Raw genomic sequence first — 17000 nt, 5'->3', positions numbered from 1 at the left:
TGCTTAACAAACATCTCACCTCAAGTTTATTTTAAAATGGAAGAGTTTGTAGAAGGTTTATACACTCAAGTGAATAAGAATCCCTAGTTTTTAAACAAATCAAAGCACAGATCACAGCACCAATATCCTTTTGGCAGACTATACAGAAGAAGATCCAGAGGACTTCACCTCAAGCAGAAAACACCCTATTTGGCTGTGAACAAGAACCCTAAATGTGAATGCTATGTTTCAGCACATAAACACAAGTATTCATTTATTTATGTATATATATATATATTGTTCTATCCAGAACCAAACAAGAAGACAACAAACTTATTAGGACAATTAGAATTAAAGCAAGTAAAGCAAAGCACTTGACAAGCAGCACACAGATGCAATACCCAATCAATCAGCCACAATAAATAGTGCCACACATCACAATTTTGATTGAGACTCATAGCAGAATTGACTGCAGACCATCAATCCCATCCACATTCACTTTCACCTCTGAGGAGGGTCCACTGTCCGAACATTGGCACCGGTCATCACCTCAATTCGGTCTTTGGTGATCTCCACAAAGTGGCCCACCATTTCATAGAACTGCTTCAGGCCAGATAATGGGAGAATGATGGAGGAGCGGTCGGAGCCTGTGACCTCAGATATCCGCAGGAAATGTCCTCTGTTGTTGTTGCCAAGGTCAAAGAAGAACTTCTTCTGATCAGCCCTAATCACTTTCGAAACTCCCAAATTACCACTCATTTCATCAGACGGCGGCAGATCAGAAGAGCGATCGACATTCAATTCGGCTGCCGGAGCCACTGGCTGAGAGCCATGGCTGGATATGAAACCAGCCCCAACATCATCAGAAAGGCCGACGATTCGTTCCGGTGCTTCTGAATTCTGCTGATTGGACAGAATGAAGAGCCCCGACGCTTCGTTGATTTCAGCCAGAATGTTCCTGAAGGCAGCCCAACCTTCGTCCCGGCCGCTTCCGGCGGGGACAATGATCGTGCTGCGGTTTCGATTCACCGAAGCTTCCGATATTTTCAGGAATCGCCCCCTTCGATTCTCCCCAACATCAAAGTAAAACACCTTAGCGTCGAGCATGAGTTCCTTGCTCAATATATCTTGCTCGTCCGAATTCACAAAGTAATTGAAGAGATCGAGGAACCACGCGATGCCGTTCGAGGGTACTATGATGGTTGATCTAGTCGCCGAAGTCTTCTCCGAGATCTTCAGATAGCGCCCCCGCGGATTCTCCTTCAGGTCAAAGTAGAACAATTTGTGCTCTACCTGCAATGTTTTACATAGCAATTCGACATCACTCCCGCCACCGCCTCCCGAATTCCCTTCCATCCACCCGCCAATCCCTCCCCAAACGCACGCAATTCCGAAGAAGGAGAATTATCACCGGAACCTGCACAACCCAAAATAATTTTGATAATATAATCGCATCAGCCCGCGACGTTACCGGGAATCAGACTGCTTGCGGCGGCGGACAGATTGTTTTTCTCGATTTCTAGGGATTCGAAAGGATAAAATCGAATGTCAACACTGCACAGTACATGAAGGTTTTTAAACACGTGCGCCCTTTTTTACTGAATTTTAGTATTTTACTGTTATATATATATACTATCATTGTCTTGTTATTATATTTTTAATTTTCTTCCCATAATATTTTAAGTATATTTTTTATAAGATAAAAAGAATATATTCCCCCTCACCCTCCCCCGGTCGTTCAATGCTGTGCTTATTTGATCAAACAAAAGTTTTTAAAAAATAAATACAAATAAAAAAAAATTACTTTTTAAATAGTAAAAATAATATTTTATTATAAAAAAAAAATAGTAAAATTATGGGCTCAGACACGCCATCCACAACACAGAAATCCATCGAGGGTTTATTCCCATTCTCTCTCCTCTCCGCCACGTCACGAAGAACTCCAACTATATTTTACATTCACATCACAGAACCCTTTAAAATCTTTACTTTTTCCACCTCATTAAATATTTTATCTATTTATAAAATAAACTTATATTTTTTCATTATATTTTATTCTTATAATATTTAATTAAAATAAAATAATTATTTAGCATAAATAAATAAAATAAATAAAAATAATAATTCCACACCCACATACTAATTAAAAATTCAAACTTAAATTTAATAAAAAATACATAATATTACAATATATTTTTCAAATAAATTAATTAGTCGATTGACCAAAAATATTTTACAAAAATATGCATTAAAAAATTACATAAAATATAAAAATATTATATTAAAAATTATAGTTATTAACAATATTATTTTAATAAAAAAATAAATATTAAATAAAACTCATATAATAAAATTTAAATCTAATATTTTAATAAAACAAATTATTATAAATATAAATAAAAAAATATATATTATAAATATTATTTTTAATATTTATTGAATAAAAAAGTGGACCATGGCCCACAAAAATTGGAAGAAACGGTACACTCGCAATGTACCGTTCCTTATGTTAATTGGTGTTTTAATTTTTTTTTATTTAATAAATGATGACGTGAGAGGCGCTTCTCAGCAAGCGTCTCCCGTTGTGGATGCCCTTATATTATTGAATACAAAATGCCACCATAAAAATAAAATTCACATAGGGACTCGGGGGATTTGAGCCCGAGTTATCGTGCCCAATCATTACGTTGATTGTATTATTGTTTATATAAATTATTTGTCTGATCATCAATTTTTACTAAATTAATATTTTTATAACATCAATTCCACTCAAAATAATAAAAACAACTATTTTTGTCAACCTCAACAAAATCCTTCAGCCCTTTGGCGGAGCAAAGCTGGCTCTGCCACTGCCACTGCCACCGCCACTGCCGAACAAGTTTCACAGAAAGAAGCAAGATGAAGACAAGCAAATCATCAAACCAATCCAAGCATCAATAAATCGTCGATACACCGCCGGGCATTCTTTCCTCGGCAAATGTTCTCAGTCGATTAAGCTCAGGCAGCACCACCGTCGCGAGATCAGGCCTGTCTTTACGCCTCAACTCCGCGCAGCCGCGCGCAAGCTTCGCAAACGTCAAGGCTTCTTCCAACGGCCAATCAGGTACCTCCGGGTCGAGCATGTCGGCCAAGGTCCCTTTCTCGATAGCCCTCTCGACATGGTGCATTAAGCCCATCGGAGGCTTAGCTGTTATGATCTGAAGCAGCATTACGCCGAACGAATACACATCGGATTTTATCCCGAGCATGCCGGTCTGCTGGTACTCGGGGTCTATGTAGCAGAAAGTTCCGGCTGCTGATGTCATCCGGTATTGCGTAACGTCGTCGGCTACGGACGGAGGAACAAGCCTGGCCAACCCGACGTCGCTTATCTTGCTCACGAAGTTACGATCGAGCAGAATGTTGCCCGGTTTCAGGTCTCTGTGTACAAGCGGCTCCGGCTTCGTTTGGTGGAGGAAAAGAAGGCCTGTGGCTATTTCCGCGGCGATTCGGAATCTAAGCTGCCAGGAGAGAACCGGAGTGTTCCCTCGCCTGAAAAGAAGGTCATCCAAACTGCCGTTAGCCATGTACTCGTAGACGAGGCAGCCGTACTCTGGACATGCTCCGAGGAGGAGAACCATGTTGGGATGCCTAATGCAACTCAGAACTTCAACCTGTATCGCAGTAGCACTTCGATTAAATTTGCGTCGATATTAAGCACAAGAACTTGAATTTGAGATTTTCATTAGGTTTTTCGAACGTGTGTTACCTCTTGCTGAAACTGTGCTCTTCCCTGGGCAGCGTCGGGGCGAAGAACCTTAACTGCAACCGGTGTGTGATCGAGGTAGCACTTGTAAACAGGTCCGTATCCACCCTCTCCGATTTTACGGGAATCGGAGAAGTGTTCGGTGGCTATTTCGATCTCTTCTATGGCGTATCTGCGCAATCTCATGTCGGTATGGGACAACCGATCCTGCAACTTCTTCCTCTCCTCAGCTTCTTTGAGCGCTTTCATTTCAGCATACTTCCTCTTCTGCGATTCGAGTTCAGCCATTCTCTGAGCCGCGTCGGCTTTCTCCATAGCAGCCTTGCATTTTTGCCTTTCCTTCTCTGCAATCGCTAATGCTGCTTCCTCAGCCGTCCGCGCCTCCTCAAGCTTCTGTTCTTCCTCGATTTTCCATTTGTTTAGCTCTGCAGCCTATGGAAAGAACAGAAACGAACATCAGACTTGCGCCTTAGCGAACAATCTATGATTTCGATAGTTCAGGACAACACCTTTTGTTTCGCGCAGAGCGCTTCCTTGCAGGCGGTGCTGTACAGGTCCATTGTCTGTTTGAGCTCTTGTTTGAGCCGTCTCATCTCGGCTTCTATCTCCTCCTGCAAACAAAAGTTTTCCAAGTATATTAGTAAGAATGATCTTTTCGATTACGAATTGGGGATTTTGAGTCCTTTAGTGATACCATGTTTGGAGCTCCCGACCAAGAGAAATGTCCGCTGTCCATCGAGCTAGATGAGTAGACTCCGAGAAAGCTGTTGTTGGCATCAGATATCAGAGAGTTTGACAGTTGCGACCCAAAGCTCATCCGGCCGTCTGTATCTGAGCAGTTCGACACACGAGGAGCCATCATTAGATCTTGGTCTATTGATCCAATCATGCGATCGCAGCTCGGCCTGCCTGAGCTCACAAACGATAGGTCACTGACATCGGACATTTCTCCATACGATTGGTTTGTAGGAAAGCTTCGAATAAACGGCGACCTGCATAGGCAAGGAAGGTTCACTATTTACATCATCTACTCAATTTTCTTTTGGCTGCTCTTTCCATGTGTCTGAATTATCGAATTTGTGGCAGCGAATCGACTTACTTGATTGTGTCATCCTCCATTGAGCTGCTCAGAGCTCCAAAAGGTGACATTACAGCACCTGCCAACAAAGGGCAACTTTCAGAGTTGTGTTTATCCCGGGGAATGACTAAAATGCTTCGAGATGAAAGCAGAAATCGAAATTTATATGGCATTACTGTGCGCGCCGCTGTTTTGCATTAAGTGCACATCAATTGGATCTGAATAATGTTGTGTTGCAGCAGAGCCGCTGCTCGGAACAGGAGCCGTGGCGGATCTTTGGGACACAACTTTGCCTTTTGATATCACGTACACGTTGCAAAATTCCGGCGCGCCTTTGGATACACTGGTGGGAACATCAGTCGTCTTGAATTTTCTGAATCCAGAGTTTTGTGAGCAAATGCTACTCCATTTTCTCTCTACAGGACGACGAATTAAAGAAAACATTAGGCAAAACAGACAATCCATTCTTACCTGACAAAACCATTCTTGACTGAGGAACCAACAACCAAATTTTCAATCATGTGTTCCTTCACATAATCACAAATGCCTTTCGATACATCTGAATCTTCCTGCACAATTTCAGTGACTTGTATCTGCAGCAACAATATTGTTACAAGCATCAATTAACTAACTAATTCTTCAAAAACTTAAAGAAAAGCAGCTCCTCTTACATCCTTACGCGTGCAGAAGCATCGGAAAGGAAGGAAGAGCTCCTTCCCCATTTTGTCATTGTCGGATGAAGTATAAGCTGCCAAATAGACATGGATTTCATCAGGAAATTCAGATTGACAGGAAGACGAGATGATCATCACAAATAACATTTGGGAAAATGAAACTATCCAAAATTTCAATTTGTTGCTATGCAATGCAGAATATCAGGAAGTGGGCGGGCATTCAGACATTTCGTCGAACAGAAAGGATGCAAAGCAATACATGAACCGAGAACAGAAGAGGTCTTCAGCTTAATGTGGAGGAGGGTGACACTTTTGCCCTTGCCCAGGAGATTATCCACAGCCCATTTCAAAGCTATCTGGCTGCCCTTATCCTTGTCGATCGCCACGGCGACGGTCTCCTGCCCCTTGTCTCCATTCCCTTTGTGGTCCAACATTTCAATCTAGAGCAATTCGATTTTCGACCGGCCAGGCCAGGGGGAAATGGAGTTTTTGCAGAGGGCAAAAACTGTCGACAACCACCAACCACTTTATTGAAGACCTGCTACTGCCCAAGGAAGAATTTCTGTGCAGTTTCCCTGTGCTTGAGGTCCTGTTGTTCTGGATTCTATGTTTCAGGATTGCATTTGCAGCAGCACAGGCCTCGATTCTCGGCCCCAAACAAACCCCTAAAAATAGGTTTATCTCGGCACCGTCCATTGCCGTCGTCTCCTGTTGAATGGTGGTGGGAGCTGCCATTGGAATTGGAATGACCCTCCGGGTTTCCAGGATTATTCATTGGGGGCTTTATTCTGTCACGATTCAAATCAGATTAACACACGTGTTTAGGTCCTTTTTGGGGCCAGAACCCTTGTACATAAAATAAGGTTCTTCTTCTTCCGCCATCGATTTGCAAACACGGTAAGACTTGTTTGGTCGGATTCTTAGTCCAATTTGGCGCAGTTTTTTATAAAATTTTATTAGCCAATAAATTATGAAATAATGTCAAATCAAATATCAATTTTGAAAATCCATTCAAATTTTAACTAAAATATCATTTCAATTATATAGTTTGGCAAAATATGACAATTTTATTGTAAAAATTACTAACAATTCATTTTATTAAGCAAAATTGATTTTTAAATCAAGGCAACATATATTCTCATTCCATTTGAATGTAATATTTTGAAGCTTTATATTATATAAAAAAATAATAATATTTTATTAATTAGTTAAAATGTGTAAAAAAAATATTTTTAAATGATATAGAGAAAAATAATAAAATCAGTATCCTTCGAGTCTGTTGTGAGTAACAAAACCTGTTTGAATTCATAACAGTCCGTCTCATCCCTTTCGAAACTTAAAAGCGTTAGATTAAAAACGTTAGGTTGAAACAAAAAGTCATTGCTTTACTTATAGTTATTTTGGAATTACTTTCAAATTTTCAATAAGTGTGTCTTTGTTTGGAAGATTTAGATTTTCACTCCACTATTCATCCTATTTTTTTTCTAAAAATATTAAATCAAATATTTATTTTTTATTTTTTATTTTATACTAAAAATCAATTTTACATTCAAAATATCACATCAACGCCAATTTATATTATATTCAAATTCGAAATTTTTACTATTCAAATTTCAACTCAAAATCCAAACCCCCAAACAAACTCCCTTGAATGGAGTCCGGAGTTGCTCCATTTCGTTTCCTGCAATTTGCGATAATCCATGATAACATGTCCGTCGCGCACAGTATTGATAAAAATTATTGAGAATTATTTAAGAACTCACACAAACAAAATACATCTTGATGTGTTACTAACAGGGCATGATGAGATAGTTGATTGACTATAATCTATAAATTATTTATAATGTATTATAAAGTATTCTATATAATTGTTTACTCATCGAATTTTATTCTCATTCAAATAATCATTGAAGACAAATCATATATAAATAAAATTGTGTAGTAAACAGTTACCTATTTTGTGTCACATAATATATACTTCATTCGTCTCAATACAATAGTCTTGTTTACCATTTTTGTCCGTTTCAAAACAATAGTTTTATTTTCATAAATAATTATATCACTACTTTTTACACTAATATACTCATAAGGGCAAAAAAGTCATTTATCCTTATTTTTTTACCAATTACCAATATAATATCAATATTCCTTAAATCTCGTGTCCAACCGAACAAGACTATACTTTTGGGACAGATGAAGTATGTTGCAAATGTATTATACTCACTCCGTCTCGGAACTAAATATTCATTTGCTTTTTGCACGTAGTTTTAGAAATATTAGTATTATATTATGATATAGAAGGAATAAAGTAGAAATGACTAAAATAATCTTATATGTGTGATATAAAGGTGATGACATTTGTATAATATATTGTAAATTGTAAGGGTATTTATAATATTAAGTAGATAGTACAGTTACTAATTTATAGTCTAGTAACAAATAAATAATAGAAAATGGAAATATGACATAAAAATCAATTGATAAGAAATAATAATAAAGAAAAAGGATGTGTGCTGATGTGTAATTTTAATTCAGCAATACTGATATATTATAAAATTACATATTTATCCTTATATTTAATTTTCATCTGTACCTATTAAATAAGATTAAGGGATCCAATTAATTCCAGCACGGCTGAATTTTGCATTTCAGCATGCTATCCCATCTAAATAATTATTCTGTATGCACTCCAAATTCATAGTAGTATTTTTATAATATTATTTCATTTCTTTTAATAAAATTTTTAAAATATCTTAACTATCTTTTACTTTTATTATTTTTAAATTTCCTGTCAAATCTATCAAATTTATACAGTAGTAACAAATAAATAACAGAAAATGAAAATATGCAAGAAACATACTCCTACTATATTCTGATTTTATAAAGAAAAAAAAAACAAAAGGGAAAACACACAGTGCAGTCTGCAAAGCCTGGAAAGAACAAAGAATTATTACATTTTCCCAAACCTCGCATCGAAACAACTGCTGGATCTCGTCTCCCTCCCTCTCTCTCTCTATATATAAATATATATATATTTTCACTCTCTCCAAATGATCCGACGACTGTTACCATCATCATCATCATCATCATCTTCGTCTATCATCAGATCATATACAGATTACGACAACAAACGCCGTTGCACTTCCGATCCGACCTACTCACTCACTCATTCTTCCTTAATCTCCTCGATCTTCTCGACGGCCTCCAGTATGTCCGGCCTCAGCTCCACATCCACCTGGCACAATTCCAGCCCTAATTTCAGCAGCTTCATCATCTCCGCATCGCACCTCTTCGCCTTCCCGATCGTCTTGTCGAAAACCTCCGCCGTCGGCTCCTCTCCGACCACCGACTCCACCCACGCCGCCACGTCCGCCTCGCTCCCGCCCTTGTTGTCCTGCAGGAAATCCGGCGGGAACTTCCCTGTCAGGATTTCGATTATCAGAATCCCCAGGCTCCACACGTCCGTCTTCTTCGTTATCCTCCCGCTCTGTCGGAACTCCGGCGACTTGTACGAGATAATGTGCTGCTGCGCCTCCTCCCGGTTCACGATCGGCACCAGACAGTAGTCGTTCAGCAGAGGGTTGTTGGAACCATCTAGAAGCACGTTCGACGACTTCAAATGGCCGTGCGGCGCCGTCAGGCTCGGCAGCTCGTTGTATAAATACTGCAGCCCTTTCGCCACGCCTTTCACGATTTTCAGGCGCGCCGGCCAGTTCAGCGGCGATTGCGTCCGCGACGGCGTGTTTCCGGCTGAAATGAGTTTCCGACGATGCCATTGAAGAACGATTTATAGAATAAAGGTAATTGTAATTGAGAATAGTGGTACGGACCGTGGAGATGGAAAGCGAGGCTGAAATTGTCGACATAGTCGGTGACGAAGAGCTTCTCCTCTTTCCGGTAATAGTAGCCGGAGATGGGGAGGAGATTCTGGTGGCTCAGGCGGCCGAGGCGGCGCATGTGCTCGGAGAAATCCTGTTTATTGACGTTGCTCATGTGCTTGAATCTCTTGACGACGACGACCTCGCCGTTGCCGAGGTCGGCCTTGTAGGTCGACCCGAAGACGCCGCTGCCGAGCACCTCCGCCGACGCCTTCAGCAGATCCGACATGTCGAATTTCAGGCCGTCTTCTTTCAGGAACGTGATCTTCATATTGTGCTCTGATTTCTTTGCCTGGCTGCTCTGCTTCTTTCCGGGAGACGACTTTGACGGCGGCGGCGGCGCCGCCACCGCGCCTTTTTCCATCTTGTCTAAATCCGCAGCCTTTTGATTGCCCTGTCTCATGGCCGGAGCTGCCCTGGACCCCACTGATCCCGCCTCCGCCTGCTGCCCGGCGGGACTCCGGCGACGTAGAAGGATGACGACGACGGCTACGAGAGCTGCCGACGTTAAAACCAGAAGTATCACGACAGTAACGATGGTCCCGACGGAGAGTTTGTTCGGCGCCGTGCACGATTTCAGGGGAGCGCCGCATAAGTCCAAGTTACCTACCAGAGAATAAAAAATCATCAGACATCATTGAACGAAAACGATCGAAATCAAATGACGGACAAACCTTCAAACCCCGACGCTGGCAACTGGCTGAGGCCGCGAGGGACCTCGCCCTGGAGCTTATTATTTGACAAGTCGATCGTCTTGATTCTACCGGGAGGGAACGGCGGAATCAATCCGGTGAACTCGTTGTTCTGAAGCGTCACCTCCATAAGCCGCGGCAATGTCGACAATGACACAGGGATCTCCCCGGAGAGCTGGTTATTAGCCAGATGAACCTTCTTCAAAGCCAACATTCCGGCGAAGAAATCAGGCGGTATCTCGCCGGAGAATTTATTGTTAGACAGGAAAACAGCTTTAAGACTGTGAAGTTTCTTCACCTCAGGCAAAGGGCCATTGAAATTGTTATTGACAAGGCTCAAAACTCTGAGCTTAGGCATTTTAGTGAGAGTGTCGACGTCGATGGTGCCTTCGAGGCCCATATTCTCAAGGCGAAGCCCCCAGACGGTGCCCTGCTCGCACAACAGGCCGACCCAATTCTCGGCGTCGCCGTTGCAGGGGGGCGTGCCGGGGTGCCAATTGGAGAGTGCGCCATTGTTCTTGAGGGAATCCTTAAACTTGACGAGGACGTCGCTTTCGGAGTCTCCGAAGGACGCCGAGAAAAGGATCAAGATGGTTAGGAGAAGGGTGGATGCGCGTAAACGGGGTGATACAATGACGCCTATACGAGCCATTGCGGTGGGCGCACGCGCGGGCGCCCGGGGGAGCGGAATGGAGAAATGAGAGTGATGGTGATCAATAGAAATGAGGATTGTTGACGGAGGATCAAAAGAGGAAAAGAAAAAAAGAAAGTGGTTATGGAGGAGGAGGGAGTGCTAATAATAGGAGGAAAAATTGTGTGTTGGGGAGTAGTATTGTCCTCTTGTTTCTCTTTGCATTTTTTTGTGTTGGAGAGGACTTTAAGGTTTGCCTTTGGATTCTTTGATTCATTTTTGGACTCAATTTAAGGATTTCTTGATTCATTGTTACACACAAAGATCTATCCCAACAGGAAATGTCTTTAAGGTAGTAAAACGTGGTGGTACAGCTGTTAAGATATGAATGGACATCTCCTGAGGCCTGGGCTAGATTAAAATTGAGGCTTTATATATATACATATATATATATATTAATGTATTATTTTTATGTATGAATTTTAATGTTTTTTATTTAATTTTTATAAATGTATTTTAAATAATATTTTATAAAATTTATAAAGTTAAATAAAATAATAATATTGGTCATGATTTTTTTCTCTTTTTAATTTATTATTTTTATCTAAAAATAATTAAAAAAATATTATAACTAACAATAATAATAATTAGTTTTTTATTTAATATTTCCCTTATCTATATTTATCCATTTACTTTTTTTTCTTTTTACACAAAATTTTAAAAATATTATATTGTATTGTTTAATGCTGCAACATACTCTAGCTTTCTTTTTCTTTTTCTTTTACTTTTTCAAGTTTTCTTAAGATTATATATAAAAAAAAGCCTACTATATATCTATATATTTAAGCCCTTTTTTAATCTAGGGCTGGACAAGGGCCTGATGGACCATTTTCCAAGTTTGAGTATATAACATCAAATAAAGTTAGGTTAAAATTTGTTCCATCTTAACTTACAAAAATGGAGAAGGCAGCTTCAATGGATTAGGCATATTTCTCTCTGGAATTCTGTATACCCGACGTCGACGAGGCAGAGGCCATCAGGGGGGCGGGTGGGGCAGTGGCGCGCCTACAAGTTGCATCCATCAGCTTCAGCAATGCGGTTTCGTCTGCACCAGCAGCTGCTTCCCTAATAGCTGTTGCTACAAGAACTCGAACCATCTGCATACAGCAAGACACAACCACAATATCATTGTACCGTACAGTATGGAATACTTCTGGAATTACATAAGTGCACAGAAAGGCATCTTATCGAAAAGAAATATGTGTGTATTTCTCTGAAATTAGCAGCTACCTTCCGCAGGAAGCGATTGGCAACCAATTCAATGCACATTATCCTCGTGCCTGTTCCATCCTTTCGGATATGGGAATAACAGCAAAGCAGATTAGAACAAATGTGAGTCGAAGAAAATGGGGAAGAATGAATTTGACGTGTACAAGATGGAGTGCATGACTACGTCGTGATTAGGCTGGAATATGAGATATTCAAGAAATCAGCACTTCCAACCAATTATAAGACACTTCCACAAGTTAATAAACTCGACTATGCTATTATGGAATACAAGCATATATAGTATATGAAATTTAGAAATGATAATTGCAGAGGAAAAGATACAGACAAATAAAGCATGACTGAGTCAGTTGCCAACCTGAGGACAAGGTAAATATGCCTCTGCAGCCCGAGCATGGAAGACAAAGCATTCTGTTGGTGGACCACTGCAATGAGATCAAATATGATAGTGAATTTCTTCTTTCTAATTCATGCACATTACATCAGATCTTCAAGTTATTGATAGGAATTCGATTCCATGAATAGTGGCCGGAATGCCAGATACAGGAAAGTTCTTATTTCTTTACTCAACAGTAATAAGTTCATGGAAAATAAGGGAAAAATATGAATGAAGATCAACAGCGAGTTACATTGTGTTAAAATCATATCTGAGAAAAAAGAATCAAATGTAAGTCCTGGTGAGCGACATCGGCATCACATCACGCCTACATTTGCAAGCAACTAATCCATCTTATGTATCAAGGTGAAGTGAAGGGGAATTCTTCCAAGTTCCAAAGCAAACCAATAGTTATATGGTAGGAATGCTAAGTGGGGTAGAAAAAAATTTATATTCTTAAAATGAAGATGAGGGGGACCCTAGCTGCACTAGGTTCAGATCGCCTACAAGCAAGAAGGATACTAAAATTGTACCGTTGACATGATGCTATTTCATTAATGATATATACATATATATAGAAAAAGGGGAAAATATTCATCTTACATGTTTCTTGCCGGCTTTGTATCCCGTGCAAACATCCTGAAAGAAAGTAGTTTTCCTTCCAACTGATGCAACATATGGTTAACACGGCTCACTTCAAAACTCATTGGTTTGTTTCCAGTTGACGGTTCATTCTGATCATTATCATGGATTATGTTTTCACAATGTTCCTCAGATGAGGATATGCTGTCTTGGAAATTTTGGCTATCAACATCGTCCAAAACATTGTTGTAGAGACAGTCTTTAGTATCAACGTTTTCATCATTAAATGGAAATATGTAGAGATACCGCCTCCATTTGGCAGAAAAATTAGGATGAAAATCACGAGGAACCTAAAAACACATTATAAACACATCAGTGCCTCTGAAATTAAATGTTAAAAACATTTTGAGGACAGGGTCTTAGAGTGGTTCACAAGTACTACTACAGAAACCATAAATCATGTTCAAAGGCGAAGTACCTGAGTTACAGAATTGACCTTCATCTTCCCAGACGATGCACTGTTTATAGCATCCTTAATTTCTAAAGCTTTGACATCCTGCCTCCATGTATCTACATATGCAAAATGCTTTATAATTATATAAATTTGAGTAATAAAGTAGTTCAGAGGCAATTTCATCAAGAAACTTGTGAACACATTTTAGGTAAGAGGTTTTGTGTTCTGTTTACTATTTAGAGTGAACTGCATAAACCAATGCCCTAGACAAAACCTAATATTGTTTCTCTTGGTTATAGCAATACTGCATCATCTTCTAACAAAAGAGCCACATAAAACAGAAGTTAATCAGTCTCCTTCAGAGATGAATTGACAATGTTCTGGAAAAGGAAGATGTATTCGGGTGATCCAATTAGCAAATATGTTATCCCAGTTAAAGGTTACAGCTTGCAGCTAATAGACCCAACTTTGGGAGATCAGTTGGTAATCAGGAACTTCAGGCTAAGATCAGGCCTTTGAAGCGCTAGCTGCAAACACAAATGATAGCATTGCAATCAAGTCTCCTTCCTTGGGGTTGACATTCCATGGACGTTCCCTGGGGAAGGGCGGCTGAGGGGAAGTTGGTCACCCCTTCCCCATATTGGATGAAGGGGGCCAAAGGATCTACCTCTTATTAGATGAATGGAATGCAGTAAAACAACTAAATGACAAAGAAGGAATGCTAGACTGGGGGCTTAGCAACATGGTTGATATGCCTGACATCAAGGGATGTGTACATACAGAAAGAGCAAACTTGTCCAAGAGCTGTCACCCCTTTGTCTGTTCTCCCAGCAACAACAGCACAGCCATCAATTGGTAATTTCTTGTCTTTGAGTAGCTGTGCTTTCTTATCATCAACAAATTTCCCAAGTGCTCTTTCAATCAAGCTGTTCATAAATAAAATTGTTAGATAAACGGCAAAACAAAGATATGTTGCATGTGAACAGTGTAATGATAAGCCAAGCAAACAAAGTACCATTCAGAGTATCTGATGCAATTTTTGTTATTTCCACTTGATATTTCGTCTGCAAGTAAATTACATTAGCTTTTTTCTGTTGAATTTCATTACTTAGCATGTCACATAACTAAGAAAATAGACACGACATTGCATAAAATTAGACTTGGATAATAACAAATAATAATCTTAGTCAAGCAATATTTTCCAGTGTTGCGCATTATTCTGCGACAATATTATTTTAATTTTTGGCCAGTGAATCAGCTAAAACACTCTCGAGCCTCATTAAGGAGGTCCTTCATCTTAAAGATACAAATACAAGGAAATGAATCCAGAATCCTACAGTTCTAGAAAGCATATGAAGAGTATGATTGCACTTGATTCAATTATTCAAGGAATTTCAAAAGCTCATGGGATATACATGTATATAATTATACACACACATATGCATATCTCACTAGAAGAACAAAAGCACAGATTAGTCTGCATAATTATTATTTCCATGTTGATAGGTGGAAATCATTATGGGAGTATTGTTACCTCTGGACAGTATTTAAACCAGGTTGTTTCTGCCACCCATCAAATGAGCTTCCATGGTATGACAACAGTATTTTGAATGTCACTCTTGCCCATCTTCCAGTCCTTTCCTTAACTGGAATGCTCACTGATTCATATTTATCACAAGTTTCTGCATCTTCAGCACCATGATAGACAGCATGACTCTGTGTAAAAATGAAATCTGATCAAACACCACATAAAATCATTGAAAGTGAATAACAAACAGCCCTAGCATAACCATCACTGTCCTGTGCAGATTGAATTCATTAATTTACAAAGGTGAGACTTCGAGAGTCCATAAGACCTTTTATAATCCACAAAATACCAGATAAAAATAAATATAGCTGCAGGAGGCAAGACAATGCCTGACTTCCATGCAACATCTACTAATGCTGCCCAAGTTACAAACTATGGCTTCTAAAGAATGCATATTGCAGGAAGATTTGTTTCATGTGATTGCATAATATATAATAGAATATGCATGTAAATGGAGGATCCTCGTCGACGTTCAAATAGTTTTAACAGAGCCACTGATATATCACTTATTTGGAAGTTGCAGAACCCCATGAGGAACAAAAAAAAACCCGTCTGACTTGAAGCTTCTACTATTGCTTAAAACTAAACTTCTAAACTGTTACTCAAATGAATGAGAAATAGGAGAATTTCATCTCAGCTGTATTTGTAAAAAGATGAGCTTTCTTCTCAATTAATAAATAGATAAATAAACTTTGAAACGAAGATAATCAATCTTAATTAAACATTTAAACCGCGCGTTTCACCACAAGCTCACCTCTTTCCCAAACAACTCGGACAGAGAGCGGCGGCCGTTTACCACATCCAAGTAAAAGTCATCAATTTTACGCCACTGCCTTGCATACATGTACTCATAACTTTCCCTGCCAAATTCAAGTCATCATCACCTCAAGTTGTGAAAAAGCACAAATCGTGCGACTAGTAGTACAATCAATTTGTCAAATGTATCTTTGACAGAAACTGTACATTTCAGCTCATATATGCATATGATTAACACGATAGCAGACATATATATCTTTGACAGAAACTGTACATTTCAGTTCATGTATGTTATCAAAAAATAAATAAATTAATTAAAGTTATAAAAAATTAAATAAATAACACGATGGCAGAACAGCTACTTAAATTAAAGCTCAGCTCAACAACAAACAAACTACCGTATTGAAATGATATTTAACACGGAGATGCTGAAGGTAGAAATATATGGCGAAACGCAGGAAGAGGAAGCGAGAGGGTATTGGCGTATGTGACTTACTTGGCAGTCCATCTGTACAGGCTGCAAACATCGGCGTGTTGATAATGAACGTAGTCCTTAACCGGCCGGGACGGTGGCGCGTGGAATTCCATTAAAGTTCTCAGCCGCGGTGCCGCCGCCGCCGCCGCCGTCTGTTTTAGCATTCACCTTTCTGCTCCTCCGCGGCAGTCTTTAGCTGAATATGTGGTCATTTAGATTTAATTAGAAAAACATGGGCTTTAGTAAAAACTAATTAAAAAAAAAATCTTAGGTTTAATTAAAAAACATGGGCTTTAGTAAAAGTCTGGAATTAATTGAGCCCAATGCTTAATAATATCTTATAAATATGAAAAAAAAAAAAAAAAAAAAAAAAACTAAAATAATTTATAAGGGTATGATTGTAATCTGAAATTCAAAAAAATTGATTTGTATTTGATATTAAAATAATATTTGATAAAATATTTTAAAAATATATATAATTTAAAAAATACATATTTCGAATAGTGAAATTTAAAGGAATTTGACAAAATAAATACATTTTAATTTTTTTACTCTAATACATTATTTAGAAAAAATATTTTTTAAAAAAAAATCAGATAATCTAATTAATTTTTTGATCCATTAAACAACTGAAGAAATATTTAATAAAGCTAAAAATATTTGAATAAGTTTTTTATTAAAAGGCTCTAAAATTACTATTTCCCCTACGGCGCATTTATTGTCAATGTATTTTTTGTGTGATGGAGGTAATAGTTCCGTCTTTATCTTCCATCTCTAGAGCTGTTACAACCGCTTAAAGTATAAT

At 38.9% G+C, this 17000-nt stretch overlaps 4 protein-coding genes across 5 annotated transcripts; all 4 read right to left on the bottom strand.

Moving 5' to 3' along the window:
- LOC127252025 (transcription factor Pur-alpha 1) lies at positions 1 to 1534 on the bottom strand. The gene has a single exon (XM_051276021.1). The coding sequence runs from the start codon at positions 1333 to 1335 to the stop codon at positions 481 to 483; it is 855 nt and encodes a 284-aa protein (XP_051131978.1). The 5' UTR covers positions 1336 to 1534; the 3' UTR covers positions 1 to 480.
- Positions 1535 to 2688: 1154 nt separating this feature from the next.
- LOC127251744 (U-box domain-containing protein 35-like) lies at positions 2689 to 6356 on the bottom strand. 2 transcript variants are annotated; one of them, XM_051275593.1, is made up of 9 exons: positions 5736 to 6356; positions 5474 to 5550; positions 5274 to 5395; positions 4979 to 5175; positions 4824 to 4881; positions 4419 to 4716; positions 4234 to 4335; positions 3728 to 4156; positions 2689 to 3632 (listed from the first exon to the last, which is right to left on the bottom strand). In XM_051275593.1, exons 1-9 carry the CDS (start codon positions 5908 to 5910, stop codon positions 2913 to 2915), a joined length of 2178 nt encoding a protein of 725 aa, XP_051131550.1. In that variant the 5' UTR covers positions 5911 to 6356; the 3' UTR covers positions 2689 to 2912. The 2 variants fall into 2 exon arrangements, with proteins under 2 accessions (XP_051131550.1, XP_051131551.1); XM_051275594.1 differs by having other exon boundaries at positions 5482 to 5550; positions 5736 to 5875.
- Positions 6357 to 8438: 2082 nt separating this feature from the next.
- Positions 8439 to 10832, bottom strand: LOC127251745 (probable LRR receptor-like serine/threonine-protein kinase At4g31250). The gene is made up of 3 exons (XM_051275595.1): positions 10029 to 10832; positions 9307 to 9960; positions 8439 to 9226 (listed from the first exon to the last, which is right to left on the bottom strand). Exons 1-3 carry the CDS (start codon positions 10696 to 10698, stop codon positions 8643 to 8645), a joined length of 1908 nt encoding a protein of 635 aa, XP_051131552.1. The 5' UTR covers positions 10699 to 10832; the 3' UTR covers positions 8439 to 8642.
- Positions 10833 to 11487: 655 nt separating this feature from the next.
- LOC127251746 (uncharacterized) lies at positions 11488 to 16403 on the bottom strand. The gene is given in 10 exon segments (XM_051275597.1): positions 11488 to 11723; positions 11726 to 11834; positions 11968 to 12027; positions 12323 to 12389; positions 12944 to 13272; positions 13401 to 13492; positions 14157 to 14302; positions 14911 to 15092; positions 15719 to 15824; positions 16217 to 16403. Coding segments are annotated over 10 exon segments (1308 nt in total). The 5' UTR covers positions 16360 to 16403; the 3' UTR covers positions 11488 to 11649.
- Positions 16404 to 17000: the final 597 nt, after the last annotated feature.

Source organism: Andrographis paniculata, unplaced genomic scaffold (genome assembly GCF_009805555.1).
Source record: "Andrographis paniculata isolate CXL003 unplaced genomic scaffold, ASM980555v1 Contig45END, whole genome shotgun sequence".
In the NCBI taxonomy this organism is placed as follows: domain Eukaryota; kingdom Viridiplantae; phylum Streptophyta; class Magnoliopsida; order Lamiales; family Acanthaceae; genus Andrographis; species Andrographis paniculata.
The sequence above is the reverse complement of the archived record's forward strand: the minus strand, read 5'-3'. Positions and strand labels throughout refer to the sequence as shown.